The 23596-nt window shown below is 48.3% G+C and overlaps 1 protein-coding gene across 1 annotated transcript; it reads left to right on the top strand.

Annotated features, from left to right (window-relative positions):
- Positions 1 to 7460: 7460 nt before the first annotated feature.
- Positions 7461 to 15109, top strand: LOC142909553 (uncharacterized). The gene is made up of 4 exons (XM_076059773.1): positions 7461 to 7586; positions 9985 to 10455; positions 11382 to 11600; positions 12585 to 15109. The coding sequence occupies exons 1-4, from the start codon at positions 7529 to 7531 to the stop codon at positions 12881 to 12883; spliced, it is 1047 nt and encodes a 348-aa protein (XP_075915888.1). The 5' UTR covers positions 7461 to 7528; the 3' UTR covers positions 12884 to 15109.
- The last annotated feature ends 8487 nt before the right edge of the window (positions 15110 to 23596 follow it).

Raw genomic sequence — 23596 nt, 5'->3', positions numbered from 1 at the left:
AGTAACGCATTGTAGTGTAGCGGTTAGCGCTACGCTACGCTACAAACCCGGCGACCCGAGTTCGATTCCCGCTCACGGCCACCACCGGCGACGATTATTTAAACCGCTTCTGGGCCTCCCCTACGTCGACTCAGCCTCAAACGAGTAACTGTTGTGGTGTGAACATCGCCACTGGGGAGACATAGGCGGCCGGACGTGGTGGATCAAAGTCCCGGGCGAAGCCGGGTAGTACAGCTAGTCGTGAATATATGAATGAATATAGACGTGTAAGTCACGTGTGACTGTATATAGTAATTCCTCCATGGCTGGATTCTGACGTGTAGATGGTGTGGATAATCTTATATTTCTGTCTGCAGCTGACGCTGGTCTGATGGAGCAAAGGCCCTCAGCACACCAGCGCGGTACTACAATTCAACAATGCGACCAGCGTGCATACAGCACGGATCGGACTGGAAATTTGACACAACACCAGAGAACTCACACAGGAGAGAAACCCTTCAAGTGCACTGTGTGTAACAAGGCATTTGCATGGCCATCAGTTCTTGAGGCCCACCAGAGAACACACACAGGAGAGAAACCCTTCAAGTGCACTGTGTGTGGGAAGGCATTTTCACAGTCATCTACTCTTAAAAAACACCAGAGAACACACACGGGAGAGAAACCCTTCAAGTGCACTGTGTGTGGGAAGACTTTTTCAGATTCATCTACTCTTAAAACACACCAGAGAACACACACGGGAGAGAAACCCTTCAAGTGCACTGTGTGTGGGAAGGCATTTGCACAGTCATCTGCTCTTAAAAAACACCAGAGAACACACACGGGAGAGAAACCCTTCAAGTGCACTGTGTGTGGGAAGACATTTTCAGATTCATCTGCTCTTAAAACACACCAGAGAACACACACGGGAGAGAAACCCTTCAGGTGCAGTGTGTGTGGGAAGACATTTTCAGATTCATCTACTCTTAAAAAACACCAGAGAACACACACGGGAGAGAAACCCTTTAGGTGCAGTGTGTGTGGGAAGGCATTTTCACAGTCATCTGCTCTTAAAACACACCAGAGAACACACACGGGAGAGAAACCTTTCAAGTGCAGTGTGTGTGGGAAGACATTTTCAGATTCATCTGCTCTTAAAACACACCAGAGTACACACACGGGAGAGAAACCCTTCAGGTGCAGTGTGTGTGGGAAGACATTTTCAGATTCATCTACTCTTAAAACACACCAGAGAACACACACGGGAGAGAAACCCTTTAGTTGCAGTGTGTGTGGGAAGGCATTTTCACAGTCATCTGCTCTTAAAACACACCAGAGAACACACACGGGAGAGAAACCTTTCAAGTGCAGTGTGTGTGGGAAGACATTTTCAGATTCATCTGCTCTTAAAACACACCAGAGTACACACACGGGAGAGAAACCCTTCAAGTGCAGTGTGTGCAGGAAGGCATTTGCACATTCATCAAATCTTCAAGTACACCAGAGAACACAGAAGCATCAGAAGATCCACAAGGAGCGGAGTCAGAGTCTGAAATCAGCTTGTGAAAGTCAAAGTGCCGCAATGAGCCCATCCCTCATGAAACACGAACCGGAAGAAAATCCCAGCTTGGACACTTGTAAAGGTATCGAGGTGAAATGTGAAGAGGTGATGGTGAAATGTGAAGAAGTGATGGTGAACAGTGAAGTAGTGATGGTGAAGAGCGAAGAAGTGATGGTGAAGAGCGAAGAAGTGATGGTGAAATGTGAAGAAGTGATGGTGAAGAGTGAAGAAGTGAAGGTGAAATGTGAAGAAGTGATGGTGAAGAGCGAAGAAGTGAAGGTAAAATGTGAAGATGAAGATTCAACTCCAAAATGGGACCTTCACATCGATGGAGGCAACGTGAAGCAGGAGGAGAATTCTGACTGTGAGGCAGAGCGAGGCAACTCCCAGCAGTTTGTGGAAGTGGAGGTGTGGGTGGACTTCTTCCGAGACAATACAAAGTCAAGTGGAGACCCGTTAGATGTGTAAGCTTGAGACGATGTCGCTCCAATAGATGCACCTTTGTCATAGGCCTTTAATGACAAGAATGTAATTAGTTGTAATGTGTGTTAGTGATTATATGCTATGTTAGTAATCCATTAATTAGTATGTGTTTCCCCTATAAGGAATTGTAATGTGCATTAATATTCTTAGCTTCCTCGGCAAAGCCACGCCGAAGGGAAACAACAAAACAACACACATAGATATTCTATTATTTTATTGCTTCCCCCCCAACGTGACTCCACCGAAAGAGCCAAGAACATGAATCACTGCAGTCACGAAAGCTTTAAATCAAAGTGTAATGTGTTTTATTTAATAATACGCTTCCAGGCCGCACTAAGCCTGTAGCTGTCAGAGCGATTAAAGTTATTCTTATTCCTCTCAATTTCAATGGATTCTCTAATTAGTCTTTGCCAGTAATAATTAGTTTTACACAACACTGCAACATTGTCAAAATCAATTGAGTGTCCTTGTTGACAAGCATGTTCTGCCACTGCCGACAGTTGTGTTTGAGATAATTTAATATTTCTCTGATGTTCTTTTAGTCTTACGCTGATGTTACATCCCGTCTGTCCAATGTAGCATCTGCCACATAAAAATCCGATATACACCTTCTGTTGATAATTTAGGTAGTGCTTCTTTAGTGCAAGATACTAGTTTTTGAATTTTGTGTACTGTACCAAATCTTACTGTAATGTTTTGCTTTTGCAAAACACGGGCTAATTTGTCAGTTACTCCTGAGATATATGGAATTTTTATTGTTTTAACAATCTGGTCGCTTTCAGCAGTATTGCTTTGCGATCGTGATTTGGCATTCAGTGCTCTGTTAATTTGAGCATTATTGTAGCCATTCTGTCGTAGTGCGTCTTTAACGTGTTTAATCTCTCTCACTAGACTCTCACCATCTGACACTGTTTTAGCCCGATGTATGAGCGTCTTGATAAGAGAGGATTTCTGAGCTGGATGATGATGTGATTCTGCATTCAGATAGGCATCAGTGTGCGTTTGCTTTCTGTAAACGCTGTGTGTTATTTTACCGTTTAGGCCATGTCCAAGCAAAATATCTAGGAATGGGAGTGTGTTATTCACCTCCATTTCCATGGTGAACTGGATGGCCGGGTTTTGTGCATTGAGATGATTTAGAAAATCATTAAGTGTATCTTTACCATGTGGCCAGACAACCAAAGTGTCATCCACATATCTAAACCAAAAGGATGGTTTTAATGTGCTCGAGGCAAGTGCTCTTATTTCAAAGTTTTCCATGTACAAATTTGCTATAGCAGGGGATAAAGGAGAACCCATTGCTGCTCCTTCCTTTTGTTTAAAGAAATCCCCTCTCCATAAGAAGTAAGTGTTATTTAAACAATGGGCAGCAAGTTTCGGAATATCTTTTGGTAAACTGGTATTCTTTACTAGTGTATCAAGTAATTTAAGCGATTCGTCCACTGGAACCTTAGTGAATAGAGAAATCACATCAAAACTTACCAGAATATCATCAGGAGTAAGTTTAATATCTTTAATCACATTCACAAGATGTTCTGATTTTTTTATGAATGAAGATGTCCTACCGATGTAGGGCTGTATTTGTTTGGTTATATATTTTGCTAATTGATATGTGGAAGAGCCAATTGTACTGACTATGGGTCGTAATGGGATGCCGATTTTATGAATCTTTGGTAGCCCATAGAGTCTAGGTGGTTTTGAGGCCCTTGGCTTAATTTGGTATTGCTCATTTTTAGGGATTAATGAATTTGCAATTATTGCAGTGGTCTTACATTCTAAAGTATTAGTTGGATCTCGTTTAATTTTAATGAGGTACTTTCCTCTAGTAAATTTCTAATTTTATTATCATCGGCTCGTGACATCACTACAGTATTGCGGCCTTTATTAGCTGCTAGGATTTGGATTTCCTTGTTTACACGCAGCTCTATTAAGGCTTTTGCCTCGTTAGAGCTAATATTTACTTTTGGAACTTTGCTATTCTCAATTATTTTAGCAACCTCATGTCTAGTCATATCTGCCTCATTATGTGGAAGGAGTCTAACTGCTGATTCTACCTCAGTAATTATCTCATCCACTAGAATTGTGCGTGGGGTAATGGCAAAGTTAAGGCCTTTAGAAAGGACAGAGACCATGTCACCGGTTAATACAGTGTTAGTCAAGTTCAGTACGGTTTTGTTTTTTAAATTTTTGGTTTTTAGTAGGGATTTGTTTATTATGTAGTCTAGAAAATTTATTAATTGGGTTAGTTTTTGTTAGTTGAAACACATTATCAGCCGGTTGTTGTGTTATGTTATCGATTATATTCCAATAATGCATAGATACACTATTGCTTATATCTAAGTGTAACTGCTTTAGCGATTCCGAAATGTAAGATAATTTACTCCTATTGTGCTGTATTTTCTCTATTAATAATAATTCGCTAGCTTTGTGTAGTATTTGGTTAGCTTTAGAAGACTTTATGTGATGTGTTATTTTAACTGCGTTTGGTCGCGAAAGCCTACGTGTTAAACTGAATGAATACTTTTCTGATTGTGCATGTAACATTTTATCTGAGGGTCACACATTGAATATGTGATGTTAGGACAAAGTGTGTGTGTTTTGGAAGCAGCCTGTACAGAGAACTCGGGTGAAACCCGTTGTTCTTGTGATACAGGTCAAAGGGTACTTTTGTGTTTCACGAAGCGGCTGCCTCTGGAGCAACTCATCGTCTTTGAAATAGGTAGCACACTCGGATCATTCATCAGTCACAAGGCAAACCACTTAAAAGTTACACGTATAGGAGGAGGTACATTCTTTACAACACGAATTGTAGTTTTGTCTTACGTGTTGACGTAGATTTTGTCTAACTGGGACTAGAAGTGCTCCTTGCTGATTGACGTCTGGATGTTCGTACCTATTGAAGCAAACCCCACTGCTGTTGTTGAGACATTGTGCACCAATAAGGGTCCAACACATTGATGGCCTTCAGGCCAGGAAAGTCACAACATTTGCACACGAAGGACGCATTCACGCAAATACCCCATGCTCCGTTTTGAAGTTTTAAAATGAAACATCTTTGAATTGTGTTGTGTTTTGAATTAGATGATTTTATTTCTTCATTAAAAGCTTGTATCAATTTACATGTGGAAGACTTCATTGAAAAGGACATTTCGTGTGAATTTTCTCTCGTCATTAAATAGATGGCCTTGCCGGGGGTTCGGTTCAATGCGGACACAAACAGTGTACGCACAGTATACACACAGTGTGTGTATACACACAGTGTATACTGTGTTAAATCTCTCTCGTAATGTTGAGCGTAGGGGATCAAACCGGCCTGCAACCACAGCCACCTGGGGTGGTTTACTCTCCCCCCACCCCCCGGTTGTTGCAGCCTTTCCAGAATTCCTGCCTAAATTAAAACGTCGAGTTTAAATTTCGCTTTAAAGCTTTCGTGACTGCAAGGATTCATCTTCTTTGGTTCTTTCGGTAAGGTCACGTAGAATGAGAATAAAATAATAAAATAACACAATAAAATTATCACGACGTTTCGGCCACAACGCAAGCGCCCGTCTTCAGGTGAAAGGTGCAGACCTGTCGGGACAACAGAGCTTCAATGTCTGTCATCCCGTTAGGTCTGTACCTTTCACCTGAAGACGGCCGCTTGCGTTGTGGCCGAAACGTTGTGAGACTTTTATTGTGTTATTTTGTTGTCGAGTTTGCGTGCTAAGATTGGTCCACAGCCACACACCAAGATCCTACAGGGACGTCTCTCTCTTTAATGTGGAACACCGGAATGGAGTGAAATCACAGCTGACGCATCTGAAGGCATTCCTGTATTCCCCCGGGGAACGTTTCACCCCACACGTACGTGTGTGCGTATATACGTCTCTTTATAAAATGAGTGCAAACCTGCAAGGGAGGAAATATTAATATAATTACGTGTAAGTTGAAATGGATTTTTGTTGTTGTCAAGGACAATGTATGCCATTTGAGCCTCTGATGCAGCCGGACGTCATCAGTAAATGTCAAAGCAGCCAGACGAACTTCCCTCAACACGAGCAGCAGAGAGATTGTCAACACCGCTGGCGTTTCCCTTCGTACCCCAACTCCCATCGCTCGCCTCTTTTATTTTTACGCACAATTAAAGAGTCATTGCCTGAAACGCCGCCGACTGCATACACGTTTAAACATTTTGATTTAAAGCTTTCGTGACTGCAGTGATTCATATTCTTAGCTCTTTCGGTAAAGTCACATAGAAGGGAAACAATAAAATAATAAAATATATAAAATAATATATCTTCTTTGGTTCTTTCGGTAAAGTCACGTAGAACGAGAATAAAATAATAAATTAATAAAATAACGCAATAAAATTATCATATATTTTATTATTTTGTTTCCCTTCAACGTGACTTTTCCGAAAGAGCTAAGAATATATACGTTTAAACATTCTAAGGCCACGGTGTTGTTAAACGTTTTGCTGTCGTGGGTAATTATAACCGTCATCAGGTTGCGAGTTTGACATTTAAAATGTTTATTGCCGCATGAGCCGAGTGGAGCGGAGGCGCAGTGGTTAGCACACCGCCCAGGTTCGATTCACCGCCCACGGCGGCGCGCATCAGTGGCAATATTTGAACCGGTCCTGGACCGACCCACCTACCCTTCACTCCCCACACTTCACCAGCCCCCACTGGCCAGAGTGGTCAAATATGGTGAATCACCCCCCCACCACCACCATCACGACCGACAACAACGGCGTGCGGAAGGGGTGAAGTGACCGTGACCACCATCCAGCAGTGGGTCAATCAAGGACTGACTTCAATCTTTATTTAAAGATTTCGTGACTGCAGGAATCCATACGTAGTAGGTAGAATATAAAAAAAATATATTTTATTTTATACCTACGTATAAAATAAAATGTTCATTCGGTAAAGTCACGTAGTAGGTATAAAATAAAAAATATATTTTATTTTTTACCTACGTATAAAATAAAATCTTCTTTCGGTAAAGTCACGTGGCTTTTCCGAAAGAACCAAAGCGTAAGGACTGACTTGGTCCTTACATTACGGAACACGTGACAAGCCACAGCAATGAGCATCACCCCCCCTGTCCCCCCCACCCCACACACACTTCCGCTCACACACATCACTTCCGCCCACGCCCCTCACTTTCACTTCCTGCCCACGCCCGTCACTTTCTGCCCACGCCTCACTTCCTGCCCACGCCTCACTTCCGCCCATTTACGTCACTTCCGTCCACGCCCGTCAACTTTCACTTCCTGCCCACGCCTCACTTCCTGCCCACGCCTCACTTCCGCCCATGCCTCACTTCCTGCCCACGCCTCACTTCCTGCCCACGCCTCACTTCCTGCCCACGCCTCACTTCCTGCCCACGCCCGTCACTTCCGCCCACGCCCCTTGGCTCTGCTGTTCGGTGGCTGAGCACGTGGGTGGGGTGGGGGTGGTGGTGGGGGTGGGGAGTTTCCCACAAGTCGACGAGAAGCGAGCGAGTGGCGAGCGGCACATCCGAAGGATGACTCCACTCCACAGTCGCCCGGGGCTCCGCACCGCCTCCACGCCCCCCCCCCGAGGTAAGAGACGGGACGCGGCGAGGATGGAGCGGTGGGGACGCCCGCGCCGTTCCTGGCCGTGCCCCCCGGTGGTCGACTCGGCCTCGAGGGAGCTCCTCGTCGGGTGCGGCCCTGGCGCTTGGTCCGCCCTCCCGCCTCGTGCAACCTTTCCCCGGCCTTCGCGGCCCTGCTCGCCGGCAGCGCTTTGCCCCCGGCGGTCTTGCCGGAGGCTACCCGGGGGATCTTTGTCTTTGGGTACATCGAGCGTGACCTGAGACAGTGGGGGCCGAAGTTTGACTCCCTGCCGCGGTGAACGCGACGAGCGGAGAGAGCCTCGTGGCGTGTACACAAATCGATTAAAAAGCACCAGTCGGAATTTCGATTTAAAGCTTTCGTGACTGCAAGGATTCATCTTCTTTGGTTCTTTCGGTAAAGTCACCAACACGTAGAATGAGAATAAAAATAATAAATTGATTAAATAAAATAACAATAAAATTCTCACGACGTTTCGGCCACAACACAAGCCGTTTCAATGCTAAATTCTATGCTAATTCCTTTGTCAAGGCACTCTGTTGCTTCTCACACAGCTTAAAGGTCGCGGTCTGAGCTTGGCTTTGTTTGCTCCAGCGCTGTCCTCCAGACAGTCTCGTCCCTTCACCTGATGAAGGCCACTTGTGTTGTGGCCGAAACGTCGTGAGAATTTTATTGTGTTATTTTATTTTATCAATTTATTATTTTATTCTCATTCTACGTGGTGACTTTACACAATACCTCCAGTCAAAATGTAAACAAAAAACATACTATGATAATATATAATGCATTGACCTTGAAACTGGTTGGTCCACACCAAGGGACGGCTTTCTTTCTAAGGGACAATGCCACATATATTATCATAGTATGTTTTTTGTTTGCATTTTGACTGCAGGTATTGTGGTTAATGCAGTAGACATGATTCCTTGTTAAAAGGTTTCAGTTTTGTTGCCAGAAAAAAAGGGGAAAAACCCTATTATTATTACAAATCGTGCGATTGATAAAGAGTTGGAGCCGTGATTGGAATACGTGATTGTAGCGTTTCGCCAAGGCGAAATGCCGAAGTCGCTCGCGACACTGCCCCAGGCTTGGGGCTTGAGTCCCCTGCTGATGTCTCTCTGTGCGGCAGGATGTGGCGATCCACTCTGCAGGCAACCTCGCACTCGCCACCAAACATTCCCCGTATCCCTCCCCCCACCTCGATGTCCCAAGATCCCCGTCCTCTCATCCCCCCCCCACCATCACCACGATCCGATTGTGTCGAGAAGATTCCAGAAGAATGGATTATTTAATAAAGAATTAAAGCTTTCGTGACTGCATAAATTAGTTACTGTTTTTTTCGGTAAAGTCACGTATGTAGGAATACCATACCGTTATATTAAAATAAATCAATCACGACGTAAAGGTAACTTCCCCGTAGAAGTGTGTTAATAAAGAATTAAAGCTTCTGTGACTGCATAAATTACTCATTGGTTTTTTCGGTAAAGTCACGTATGTAGGAATACCATAACGTTATATTAAAACAAATAAATCACGACGTTTCCTCCTGCCGCGTCCTTTCTCTCTGGCCCCTCCCCCCAACTTCACTTCTTATGTAAGGCTTCCGTTTCATCCGACCTCACTTCTCTGTCCGTCCTTGCCTCTTGGTGTCTCTGTATTTCTGACTTGTACCTCGTATTTGTTCACTCTGTCTATGCTGGTATGTTCAATCCAGAGGTTGAACACGAAATTTAACACTCTTCTGAAATTCGTGGTCCGCCAGGTAAGTGTCTGTGTTGTTTACCTGACTGGTTGTGTATCACGTAATTTTCCTTAGGTTTGTTGAATTCTCGTCTCTCCTTGTTATATTTGCCTCCGTGATTCGTTTCTTATGCCTGATGAGGATCGCTTGTGTTGCGGTCGAAACATCGTGATTGATTTGTTTTAATATAATGTTATGGTATTCCTACACACGTGACTTTACCGAAAAAACACAATGAGTAATGTATCATTTGTCTCATTGTTTTATCCCCGTTGTCTGTGAACTCGCGTTTGAACTCTGCGGTTTTCCGTTCGTCTCGTTGCGCCCCCGCGCGGTCCGTCTCTTTGCCGAACAACAATTGTGGTGATCGCATCGGTGCCCATCGAATGGTCGGCGATGATACCGCCCCCCCCGCCTTGCTGATCTCGACGCGGCGGTCATCGTTGTCGTCAGCCACGCGGTCATCGTTGTCGTCAGCCACGCTCGATCCTTGGCGGAGATGAAGACCCTCCCGCCAACCCACGGCCGTCTCTCACCGGTCGCTGGTGACGACGCACCAGCGATGTAACGCGATGCACGGCATCTCCCGCCCGCCTGTGCTTAAACACAAAACGTGCGCGCTCCTCCCGCACCCCCCCCCCCTCGCAGATCGCATCGGGGCTACGCTAGCGATGACAATGACGACGATGACGACGACGACGACGTTGCTGCTGGTGGTGATGACGGGGGCGGCGGCGGCGGCGTCGGCAGACGTCTCGCCGATGCCTTCACCGTCCCAGCCGCCGTGCGGGCTGTGTCCCCCGGGCCACCACGTCTCGCTGCCGTGTTCCACCAAGGCCAGCGAGCAGCAGCAGCAACAGCTCCTCCTGGAGGACGCGTCCGACGTGGAGGCGCGTTGCACGCCGTGCCCACCGCGCCACTACACACAGTTCTGGAACTCCCTGGACCGGTGTCTCTACTGCGGCCCGCCGTGCAAGGAGGGCCAGCGGCTCGCGAAGGAGTGCAGCCCCACGCACGACCGCGTGTGCGAGTGCGAGCCGGGCACCTTCCTGACGCTGCCGCAGGAGTTCTGCGAGCGGCACAGCGGCTGCGCCGCCGGGCACGGCGTCGTCACCAAAGGCACGCGCGGGGTGGGGGGCGGGGCAGGGGGGGCGGGGAGGGGCTGGGCTACACCACGTGTGTCGTTGCCATTCGTCCGGCGATCGATTCGCTCGTGACCAAAGACGCCGCTCAATCGTCGCGTCCGATTTAATTAGTTGAATCGATGAGGGTTCATTCCGCGTGGCCTCCCCCGTCAACAGATCCCTGCGGCGAAAAACGCACGAACGCCCAAACTCCCCGTTCATGCATTCTTTATTCATTGGCTAGAGGTTAAATCGTTCGCGCATTATTCCTGTTGGGCGCTGGAGATTGGAACAATCTCCTGCGCCCATCGGGACAGAGCTCCTTCGCGCGCAGCGCGAGATTTCTACCCCACTCAGAAAACAATTAGTTCCTACTTTCACTCCTTTGATGATCATTCATTTGTAAACGTATTTACTGTGCCCCGCCGGCCAGTGCTCGTCAAGTAGGGGGGAATCTTATCTCCACTCTCCTATCTCCCAGCTATCTCCCAGCGCCAATTTATGCCTATTCTTCTTTCGTTCTTTCGGTAAAGTCACGTAGAATGAGAATAAAATGATAAAATAACACAATAAAATTCTCACAACGTTTCGGCCACAACGCAAGTGGCCTTCAGGTGAAAAGAACAAACCTGTCGGGACGACAGAGCTACAATGAAGAAGGCCACTTATGTTGTGGCCGAAACGTCGCGAGAATTTTATTGTGTTATTTTATTATTTTATTCTCATTCTACGTGGTGACTTTACCGAAAGAACCAAAGAAGATGAATCCTTGCAGTCACGAAAGCTTTAAACCGAAATCTATGCCTATTCTCTTCTCATCTTTCTTTCTCTCTCTACGCATCTCTACATTTTGTCCCGCGTCTCTGCCTGCCCGTGCGCCCCCCCCCCCCCCCCCCGTCTCGCGTCTCCGTTGTTCCGCAGGATCCCCGCGCGAAGACACGCGCTGCGCCCCGTGCCCTCGGGGATTCTTCTCCTCCGAGGCGTCGGCGGACGCCCCGTGCCGCCCGCACACAAACTGCTCCGGCCCGGGCTCCGTGGAGCTGCTGCCCGGGGCCTCCACGCACGACGCGCTCTGCTGGTCCTCCCACCGGCGGCGGGCGCCCGCGCGGAGTCGCGAGCGCGGGGACGCGGGGCCGGCAGGTGACCGCTCTCTCGCTCGCTTTTTTTTCCACACGGACGCGTCGTTTTAGCGACAACCGTAGATCGACGGCATCAAATTTTAATTTGAAGCTTTCGTGACGGCAGTGGATTCATATTCTTGGTTCTTTCGGTAAAGTCACCACGTAGAAGGGAAACGATAAAATAATAAAAATATAAAACAATAAAATTCTCACGACGTTTCGACCGTAACACAAGCAGTCATCATCAGGTGTGAAAAAAACAACGGTCGTGAGAATTGTATTGTTTTATATATATTTTATTATTTTATAGTTTCTCTTCAACGTGACTTTACCGAAAGAACCGGGTTGGACACGCGTTCGCAATCTGGTCCACGGTCACGTATTTATCCGTTTAAAAAGACTACTACAACCGCAGCGCATTTTGGATGTGTGTGTGCGTGTACGTCTTTGGGAAATTCTAACGTAATCGTGAAGAGGTCGCCGGTTCATTCTCCACGTTGCAGGAATAGAAAACGATAGGAACGTTCGCCACTTGAACGAGGCGCTAAATTCCACGCGATGGCGCGTGACCGACTGGTAGCACAGCGAGAGGTACGCCGACGCGGTCTTGCTGGCTATGGAAGCATTTTCTGAGTCCATACTCTTTGGTTCTATTCGGTAAAGTCACGTAGGTAAAAAATAAAACAAAAATCACGACGTTTCGGCCACAACACAAGCGGCCTTCATCAGGTGAAGGGACCGGGCTGTCTCGAGGACAGCGCTGGAGTGAAACACAGCCACGCTCAGACTGCGACCTTTAAGCTGAGTATGGATCCTTGCAGTCACGAATACTTTAAATCTAGAATTTTCTGAGTCGCCAACCAGGAACGGATCTCGGTCGCCTGACTGCAAGCTGGCACGACGCCCGCGCCTCCCAATTGGCGAACGAGCTGGCTCGTCCACCTTGCGAAAGGTGATCTCGGAACAACGTGCTTTACATCTCTCTCCCTTCCTTCCGCTGCAGAGCCTCCGCCGCCGTCGCCGTCGCCGCCACCTCGTCCGCCGCCCCGGCCGGAGGGCCCGTGCGACGCCGCGACCCTGCGGTTCGCGGGCGGCGTCCGCCGCCTGCTCCTGTCGTGCCTGGCCCGCCGCGGCGCAGGGAAGGCCGCCCACGTCCGGGAGCTGCTGCTCGTCGCCGTGGGCGACGCGGGGCGGCGGCGGCGTGGGCGCGGGAAGCAGGGGGGGAGGAGGCTAGAGAAGCACTTGAAGCTGCTGCTCCGGGTTTGCGCAAGGAGACCGCCCCGCCGGGAGGAGGGTCGGTGAGGATGCACGGTTCGCCGTTGCGGAGAAAGACCTGGTCGAACAAGACGGGGGTGGGGGGGCGGGGGAAGGGTCTTTTAAATGGTCGTGTTGTAGTAGTCACGAACCGAGCGTGAGGGCTCAGAAACATTGATATAGCAACCATTTAAATCAATGTTTCAGCTGCCCAGCCGTGATTATATTGGGTTCTTAAGTTCGGCGAGTTGACTGCGCAAAAATTGCCATCTTAAAGTTGTATTCTTAGCTCTTTCGGTAAAGTCACGTTGAAGGGAAACAATAAAATAATTAAACATATAACTTATTATTTTATTGTTTCCCTTCAACGTGACTTTACCGAAAGAGCTAAGAATATGAATTACTGCAGTCACGAAAGCTTTAAATCAAAATCTTAAAGTTGATTTGTCGAATAATTCTGGGTTTCAGAATTTAAAATGTTGGTTGGATCGCCATGCGCGTAGGGAAGCCGTGGCTCCTGGTGGTAGTTCCGCGTGACATGCTTCTGTGGGCCGTTGGGCAAACTGCAGAAACATTTTTGCGAAAGAGATGACAGTTTTATATAAGCTGTAGCCGGAGTCTTTCAAGCCCGTCGATTGAAGCCCTCTAAATTATCCAATATAGAACACTCATCGCATTAATTAAATTGACTGTAGAGGGTTAAATAATTACACGATGAGTGGTGATGATGAGGTATGATTAATTAAATTTCAATCCGTAAATTGAGACGTAGCTTGTAACAGAGGACACACATTAAGGTTATCGCATGCCACAAACTGCTTTGGGGACAACATAACAGTGACTAACTTTAATAAGCCCACATTATTAACAAACGCTTCCTCACGACTGAAACCTTTAATCGCTGAACATTTCAGACAGTTTGCCCTGCTATAAGGTGCAGAAGAGTACGGCGTAGTTACGAACAGCGACCACTGTGACAGCTAAAATGTTACAAAAATCCCTGATTTGAAGAAGGTTCATCGATAAACACATTCCTGCGGAGGGAGCTGGTAGGAACGTTGGGTTGCTCGGTCAATGGCCAGGGTCAACGGCGGCACCACCACATGGTGTATTCCACAAATAGGTCCGACTGTGAGGGCGGGCACAAGCCGGTGTGAGTAGGTAAAACGTTGAGTTTTATAAGGGCACCACGTGGTGACCAGCCCCTCCCCACCCAGTCCCACCCCTCCCACCCCCCACCCAGCCCCATCCTCCCCACCCAGCCGCTCCCCACCCAGCCCCTCCCCACCCTCCCCTCCCCACCCAGACCCTCCCTCCCCATCCAGCCCCTCCCCTCCCATTTTTGGATGCACGACGGACGGACACAATAATCCCCTGTGGGCTGGTAGTGTAATAACCAGGAGGTTCCTACCAGTACAAGCATTTGTGTTTCACGTGAAGAGAGAATGGAAATATATTTCAGCAGTATTCACAATCTCTCCTACAAGCAGGGCTCTCAACGTTTCCCTAGAACGCGTGCTGGCTTGGGAGTGAGGAATTATTAGCAGGAGGCACTGCACCCAGAGAGTGTGAGATACACCCATCGTAAGAGTCCATGTTGTTGTGTAGGCCAATCAGCTTAAAGGGCAATGCATACATTACCGAAGTATATTTGTTTGAGCGGTTTACCGCAAGTATGTGTGGTTAATGCAGACTGGATGCCTTGTAACAGGGGTCCATTTGGTGTTTGAACATCTTAACACCTGCCGCCTTATTGCCAGTAAGGGTAAATCCTTCTTTTTGTATTATTCCACCGCTGTGTTTATTGCACCAAATATCCTTACAATCAATCCAATGAGGGCTTTATACAAGAACAATAAGGATACACGAGGATATGGCTCGTCAAAGATCCCAGAAGAGTGTTGATGTAAACACAAAATAACAAAAAAATATTTCGTTGGTGAGATTTCTCGAGAAACATTTCTGAAGCGGAGCGTAATGTACCTCTAAGTACTGGGGGACTGGTTAACGCAGTCCCTCCACATGTTTGTTGACAGCACAGTATTTTTATAGTTGCGTGTGCACACGCGTCACATGACGTGTGACGTGCATCACATGACGTGTGCACACGCATCACATGACGTGTGCGTGCGCGTCACATGACGTGTGCACACACGTCACATGACGTGTGCACGCGCACGACTTTTTTTGGAATGTTCAATGTGTTTCTGTAATTGTCACGGATGGTTACGTGTCGACTGTTGAAACCTATGAATAAAAGTTGCACGAAATGGATGCGCGTTCAAAATTCCTCGCCAATTCGGAGCGGATCCGAAATCCGCAAATACGTCGTCAGCTACGATCTGTCGTTTTCCGGCTGAATACCTCCCTTCAATCGTGGCTGCGGTGGCAAAAAAGCCACCGAGCTTTTTCTGCCCGTGAGCTGTGATCTTACCGCCCCGTCTGCGTTCATCGGTTATCGCCCCCTTATCGCCGTGCCGCCCTGGCCAAACTCACCAGGACGCCTCCACGGTAATATGATATTGTCTTGAGAGGAGTTACGGTCGTCCTGAAGCCAACTCTACCATAGCGAGAGAGAGGAGGCAGTGTGCGTAGAGTTGTGGTGGGCCCTCGAAAGTTCACCGCGACAAGTCAGGGGCCCCGATGCTGATGGGAAGATCGCCAGTTGGGGTAGACACGTGGCCGCGCCTCACCACGTGATTCCCCCGCGCGTGACCTCTTGACCTGCACGACCTAATCTCTAAGGCTACGCGAGCACCCCGCACCCTTCCCGTGCGCTTACAAGAACAGAACCCACACCCCCCAGTAGCCCCCCCCCCAGCCTTAACAGCGTGTTAGGGCAAATACTAATAGGAGTTCACTGAAGACAGAGCCGGATTAAGATTGTGTAAGCCCCCTGGGCTACAGGTACCGTGAGGCCCCCCGGTAAAAATGTTCAAAAGGAACACAAAGTTAAAGAAAAATAAAAATTATTTTTTTTTACAAGGCTAACGACGAATAAAATTCGGCATGCGCAACTGAAATCACTTTTCACTTCGTCTCTGGAGGCGCTTCAGCTGGACGAGGCCCCTGGGCTGCAGCCCCTGAAGCCCCCCCCCCCACGCCCGAATCCGGCCCCGATGTTGGTGGATGAGTGAGCGAGTGAGGACGAGTGAGTGAGAGAGAGTGAGAGAGGGGAGTGTGAGTGAGGACGAGTGAGTGATGTAAGCGCTATCGGTTCATCCGGCGGTTGTTTATTTTAGCGTTTCGGACGAATCGCGCGGCGGCAAACGTGCGATCGGGGCGACAAGCTCGTACGCGCGGAACGTTGCAAATTACGCGGCTGTGGAAACTTTAGCTGACGTGGAAATAAGTCGATAATCCTTCGACGCGCCCGCACGCACAAAACCAGAGCGCCGCGCAAATTCGAGAATGGTGTTGAAACCGCGTCAACGATTGGGGGAAAACAATAGATCTCGAGGCTCACTCAAATAACAAATATTAAGGAACGCGACCCTAAATAACAAACCGTGAGGCGGCGTGGCGCGCTCGCGAGTCCCGATGTACCGCGGCGACGGTGCCGAAGCAGACGAGCAAAAAAATTCTAGATTTGAAGATTTAGTGACCGCGAGGATCCACACACTCTTTGGTTCTATTCGGTAAAGTCACGCAGGTAAAAAAATAATAATAAAAAATCACCACGTTTCGGCCACAACACAAGCGGCCTTCATCAGGTGACTTCTTGTCCCGTTGTCTGTTAAAAGCTCTAACAGATAGGTGAAAACCCTCCCCGTAGAGGCTATCAATTCTAGATTGGAAGCTTTCGTTGACCGCGAGGATCCACGCTCTTTGGTTCTATTCGGTAAAGTCACGCGGGTAAAAAAAATGAAACAATAAAAAATCACGACGTTTCGGCCACAGCACAAGTGGGCGTCAAAGGTCTCGCCACAGAGCCCACGCCACTGGGTGGCGGGCCAAGGAGCTCGGGGAACGAGCGGCGAGGGTCGTCGAGCATTCCGGCAAACTCGTAGCCACGTACCCGGCGGGTAACGGGGGCGGTTCCGTGTACACAACGCGTGTGCACGTGGCATCGTGACGTGTACACAACGCGTGTGCACGTGGCATCGTGACGTGTGTGCACGTGGCATCGTGACGTGTACACGTGGCATCGTGACGTGTACACAACGTGTGCACGTGGCATCGTGACGTGTGCACGTGGCATCGTGACGTGTGCACGTGGCATCGTGACGTGTGCACGTGGCATCGTGCCGTGTGCACGTGGCATCGTGACGTGTACACAACGTGTGCACGTGGCATCGTGACGTGTGCACGTGGCATCGTAACGTGTACACGTGGCATCGTGACGTGTACACGTGGCATCGTGACGTGTGCACGTGGCATCGTGACATGTACATAACGTGTGTGCACGTGGCATCGTGACGTGTGCACGTGGCATCGTGACGTGTACACAACGTGTGCACGTGGCATCGTGACGTGTGCACGTGGCATCGTGACGTGTGCACAAAGTAAAGGATTGGCGACCCTGTTGCCGGCGGTTTGGTGACGATGTTTCTCGCGTTGCTTAACGGAGATCGAGAAAGTTATGATTTAAAGCTTTCGTGACTGCGGCGATTCATATTCTTGGTTCTTTCGGTGAAGTCACCACGTTGAAGGGAATATATAATAAATTATGCATTTTATTGTTTTATATATATTTTATTATTTTATTGTTTCCCTTCAACGTGACTTTACCGAAAGAACCAAGAATATGAATATACATTTTGATTTAAAGCTTTCTTGACTGCAGCTAAATTCAGCTGACATAGCAAAGGGTGTTGAAAACAATCCTAATTGTGTTATGCATAAATTAATGTTCAATCGCAACTTAGAGGTGTGAATCCAGGCTCAGATGTCCTTAAATGCTGGGATGAACAGTTCCGACTTCAGCTGCATGTGTGTGCTGTGTTCACCTCCTGTTTCCATTCTTATAAAGAGTTCCAGAGGAAAACAAAAGTAATCTATTGTTACGCTATAACCTCCGTATTCAACAGAGTTAATAGACGTTACTGCAAACACAAACTGTACAATGTCACTGGGTAAACAGGTGGTGGCGTGTCTAGAATCACGCCTGGCCACCTTCATCTGCTTGGCATGAATGCTTCCTCACTCCACCAAGTAATGAATTGAGGATCAACGAACATAGCTGAGGCTAACTGGAGTTTGCGTGTCTCTCTCCGTGGTGAGATGTTAACTACCTCACCTGGTATACAGGAAGTCGTGGGTTCGATCCCGACCCTGACGCCTGCTGTATATTTGGAGTTTGCGAGTCTCTCCGCTGAGTGTCTTTGACCGATAGACATTGACACACGTATTCTTGTTTCTTTCGGTAAAGTTACGTAGATAGAAACTAACAATAACTGATAATACAATTACATTAAATAAAGACCACTTGTGTTGCGATCAAAACGACGTGAGTTTTTTGCTTTATTTGGAATTATTCATTTATTTTATTATTTTTATTTAATTTTCTATCTACGTGACTTTACCGAAAGAACCAAGAATATTAATTCCTGCAGTCACCAAAGTTTTAAGTCAAAACATTCACACACGTTGACAAAGCCTCACCTTGTGTTGTTGTGAGCAGGTCGCTTCTGATAACAAGAGCTGTATAGCAGCTCAAGCGGGCTTGGCCTGGTAACAAAAGAAAATAAAAACTGTGTGAATATTTACAATAAAACAAAGTTACAAAGTGGCGAGCCGGGTGAAGACAAATTAAACTTAAGCGAGATAATTAAAGTGAACGCAATCAGGCGAGGGCAGGAGGCAAGGCCCCGCGTGGCTAGGCCCCGCGTTGTAAAGTTCCAACCTGGACGTCGATTCCCATGCTCGCTGCTACTCAACTGACATCCCTACGAGAGAGGCTCTACCTTGGTAAACAACAACCACCACTACCACCAGCATGATAATTTCTCACCTCGGATTTCAGTGCAAGCGCAGATCGGCAGCCTCCTGTTACCTCGCGACATCACGCGGGTAAGCAGGTAACATGACGTCACTTCCGCGGTAAGGGACACGCCCCTCCCACAATGAGCCGCACTGTAACTGAATAAATTATGTTAATGAACCCGGCCCATATGTCGAGTGATGGGGCGTGGCTGCTGAACCCGTCGCAATAAACACTCGACGGCTTCAAATACATTATGTTAATGAACCGCCAGTCACTCGGCGTAGCTTTGCCCAAATAAGGATTGCCACTGGATTGATATCGGCAGTGACCCAAGCGGAGGTGACGTCACGCTCAAGAGCGCCGTGGACGGGGTTGGGGAAGTGTGAATACCTTGGTGACATGACGTCACTAGCGAGGTACACCTCCAGCTGGCACTTCATGCCGATGAGGTCATGGGGATGGAGTTTAAGTTGATTTAGATTAATTTTCCATTGCCCCCTCCCTTGAGTGCGTGAACTCAGCAACAACAACGTGGACATTATTGTGTATACGTACACACTGTGTACACTTTGAGGCCACGTGAAGCGTCAAAGGCTCGCTGGAAGGAGGAAGTCGCGTGACAGTCTCAGCAGTTGCGATGGGTTAACTGACGGATGGCTATCGATTAGAAATCACATATCCCCGAGTCTCACCTGAGTGGCACCGCCTCACGCTGTTGTGGATCCCCACGTGGCTCGGAGCCTCAAAAGCTCCGTGACTCCTGGGTGGTGATACAAAGACAAAGATCCCCCGTGTAGCCTTAACAGACTGTTGGGGCAAGTGTTGTTAGCAAGTAGCAGCACCACCTATGAAGGCCGGAACGGTACACGAGGGGGTGGGTGGCCAGCACCGTGCCCGACCGCCTTTGTCTCCCCAGTAATGATATTTACACACCGCACCGGGTACTCATTTGAGGCTGACTCGACCTAGGGGAGGCCCAGAACCGGTTCAAATAATCGTCACTGGGTGTTGGCTGTGAGCGGGAATCAAACTCGGGTCGTTATGTTCGTAGAGCAGCGTAGCGCTAACCGCTAGACTACCGCCACACACGTTACACACACACACAGCACACACACACGGTGCACACACAGTACACACAGTACACACACACAGTACACACACGCACAGTACACACACACGCACAGTACACACACATGCACGGTACACACAGACACAAAGTACACACACACGGTGCACACACGCACAGTACACACGCACACACAAACTCACAGTACACACACACGCACAGTACACACACACAATACACACGCACGACACACACGCACGGTACACACGCGCGGCACGCCCACACTCCTTCAGTCACGTGACTAAGGTTGACGCCCCGCCACCGTCTCCCGAGGTGCCCTCTTGGCTCTCTCGTCTCTCCTCGACACGTAGATTCATTTCTTACTCTTACCTAGAAACGTCATTGTCTGTCTCTGTGGACGAAACTTGCGAGGAATTGTACTCACAAACTGTGGGGTTTACGTTTCAAATAAAGTGCCCAGATACCACGCGATAAGCCCCGTGGTGAGCCAGTGCTATTCGTATTTCTAATCCGTCAACATGAAAGTAGTTAAATTAACAATTTATTACCAATCTCCATATATATCAAAGGCAAGTTGTGAATGTGTGTCTGTTCAAAATGTTTAGCGTACTTGCCGATACGCACCAAGCTTGAAATTTGCCATGTGGGTAATTTCCAGACTGTACACCATGCAAACATAAAAATACACTTTTGTATATATATTTTTTTGGGGGGGGCCCAAATAATGGATAAGCATGAAAACACCACGATACATAGGACTTACTTTGATTAGAATCTTGGAATTGATTGTGTACATGTTGAAATTGGTCAATTTGCATTTTGAGCATACCGCTGTTTTAATAAATGTTCATGATTCTGAGAATATAACTGTAATTCTGAGCATCATAATGACCATATTGGAATTGTCATCATGAATGGGAGTTCAATTATTTTTTATAATAGGAATGCGGTTTTGAGCATGACTATTGATATTTCAGACTCATTTATGACAATAGATTCACGATTAAATTGCGATTTTGTTTTGCTCATCAATCAGGATACTGTTAATGATGCGCATGCCCATAAATTGTTGAAATGACTAGAAATGCAAGTTGTGTATACTCTCCAACCCCATTCCTCTACCTACCCATTCCCTTGACGGGCTCCGTGCCCACTTAAACCCATGGCGGTGATGATTCCACCTCTCGCTGTAACAATCAAAGCACCTCCAACTTCTGAATGCAAAGGTGCTGGGTTGGTGCAACGCCAAAACACATCGTCAACGCCGCTCCCAAGCCCGCCCTACGTTAGTTAAAGCGTTATGATCAACAAAATAAAAAGTATAATGGTGCGGCGACTGGAGATGTCACTGTGTGTGGTGCCGGGCCTGCGAGGCCACGGCGGGATGGACACTGTCGTGGGTACACCCCGGACACACGTGGTGTAGCACAGCCCTAGTGGGGGGCTCGGGTGAGCGCTGGTTAAGCGCCGTGGCTCCCGTTGAGAGAGCGAGAGAGCGTCAGCCCAGCCAGGGTTACGTTGGGGGCGTGGTACCTCTGGCTGACCTGGGGACGCGTGACCGGATTATACTGGAGGGGGGCCACCGGCGGAGGGGGGCCAATGGGTGGTCACGTGGTCCGGGAAGAACTCTCGAGAGCTTTCAGGCAAGGGCGAGAGAGTTCTAGAAGGTGGGCGGGGCAAGAGGCGGAGCCAGCCCCATATAAGGGGGGGGGGCCCTGGGAGGGGCTCGGGGCCCTTACTGTTGGAGAGGCAGCAGATCCACGTCAAGCTTGAAGAAGCCTCCAGCCACGTGGTCCGGGACCCAGCTTTTGGTCCGGACCGGGATAGTGGAGCCGTGTCTAGTTCTGCCGTAGCGTGGTTAGTTGGGTGGTCACCACCCCAGAGTTTGTTGTGTCAATAGCCCTAGAGTGTGTTGTGTTAATAGCCTGGAGTGTGTTGTGTTAATAGCCTGTAGTGTATTGTGTTAATAGCCCTGTAGTGTGTTGTGTTAATAGCCCTGTAGTGTGTTGTGTTAATAGCCCTGGAGTGTTTGTGTTAATAGCCTGGAATATGTTGTGTTAATAGCCTGTAGTGTGTTGTGTTAATTGCCTGGAGTGTGTTGTGTTACTAGCCTGGAGTGTGTTGTCTTAATAGCCTGGAGTGTGTTGTGTTAATAGCCTGGAGTGTGTTGTGTTAATAGCCTGGAGTGTGTTATGTAAATAGCCTGGAGTGTGTTGTGTTAATAGCCCTGGAGTGTGTTGTGTTAATAGCCCTGGAGTGTGTTGTGTTAATAGCCTGGAGTGTGTTGTGTTAATAGCCTGGAGTGTGTTGTGTTAATAGCCTGGAGTATGTTGTGTTAATAGCCTGGAGTGTGTTGTGTTAATAGCCTGGAGTGTGTTGTGTTATTAGCCTGGAGTGTGTTGTGTAAATAGCCTGGAGTGTGTTGTGTTAATAGCCTGGAGTGTGTTGTGTTAATAGCCTGGAGCTTGTTGTGTTAATAGCCTGGAGTATCTTGTGTAAATAGCCTGGAGTGTGTTGTGTTAATAGCCTGGAGTGTGTTGTGTTAATAGCCTGGAGTATGTTGTGTTAATAGCCTGGAGTATGTTGTGTTAATACTTGGAGTATGTTGTGTTAATAGCCTGGAGTGTGTTGTGTTAATAGCCTGGAGCTTGTTGTGTTAATAGCCTGGAGTGTGTTGTGTTAATAGCCCTGGAGTGTGTTGTGTTAATAGCCTGGAGTGTGTTGTGTTAATAGCCTGGAGTGTGTTGTGTTAATAGCCTGGAGTGTGTTGTGTTAATAGCTTGGAGTGTGTTGTGTTAATAGTTAATAATCGTGTTGCTCCTAAGATGTCTGCGACTCAGTTACACCCCACCTGCTGGTTATACACAACAACAACCGCCATTCGCCACAAGTGTCAGTGACGTCACCACGGCGCTTGTGCCAGGCTAAGTGCACGTTAAGGCAGCATGAAGTATTGAACGCCCGTCATTATGTTCGGGCACACGTATCAGCAGCATTTGCAGCAACTGCGGTCCGTGTTTGCCAAAGTGCAGGCAGCCAATCTCAAATTTAAACTTGCAAAAGTGCCACCTCTTGCAAACATCGATGCAGTATTTGGGCCACATCGTTAGCGAGTCCGGGTTAGCCATGGCTCCCGACAAAACGGCGCGCGTGCACACATGGCCAACCCCCAAGTCGGTGGGTGAAGTTCCCAATTTTGTCGGGGTTTCACGTCATTATCACCACTTTGTTCCCCAAGTTCGCGACAATCCCAAAACCGCTCCACACGCTCGCTGCTAAGGGCCAGAGATTTCGGTGGGGGGGGGGTGGGGGGAGGAGGCCGCGTTTGTCGCCTCGCGCGAAGGCCTCGTCAGCGCGCCGACCCCTCGGTGGCCGTTTACCACCGAGTGACCAGCGTGCGTGCTTAATGGGTGCTGGTTGACGTAAGCCATCGTGCGCGAGGTTGCCACGTGCTGTAGTGGCATCTGTCGACGCGCCGCCACCCGAGGCGGATGCACGTAGGTGACGGCACGTTGGGTCTCACGCGCGCTGAATGGGGACGCCTCCAGATGGAGGACGCCTCGCTGTTGAAATTGCTCCACCGCGTTGGTACGAGAGGCAGTAAAAGCAAGCCATCGGGGATGCATGTCCCTAATAGTCCTCCACGAATGACTTTTGATAAGACGGGTTGAAGAGCTGCAGTGTTATTGCACGGTGGTGCCGAATGCTCTGCAGGGTAAACTCACGCGCCGGGTGGTCCCATGAGAAA

This window comes from Petromyzon marinus, unplaced genomic scaffold (genome assembly GCF_048934315.1).
Source record: "Petromyzon marinus isolate PM22_M1 ecotype Great Lakes invasive population unplaced genomic scaffold, UKy_Petmar_22M1.pri1.0 PM_G_Scaffold_126, whole genome shotgun sequence".
NCBI classification, from domain to species: domain Eukaryota; kingdom Metazoa; phylum Chordata; class Hyperoartia; order Petromyzontiformes; family Petromyzontidae; genus Petromyzon; species Petromyzon marinus.
This window is presented reverse-complemented; position numbering and strand designations above follow the sequence as displayed.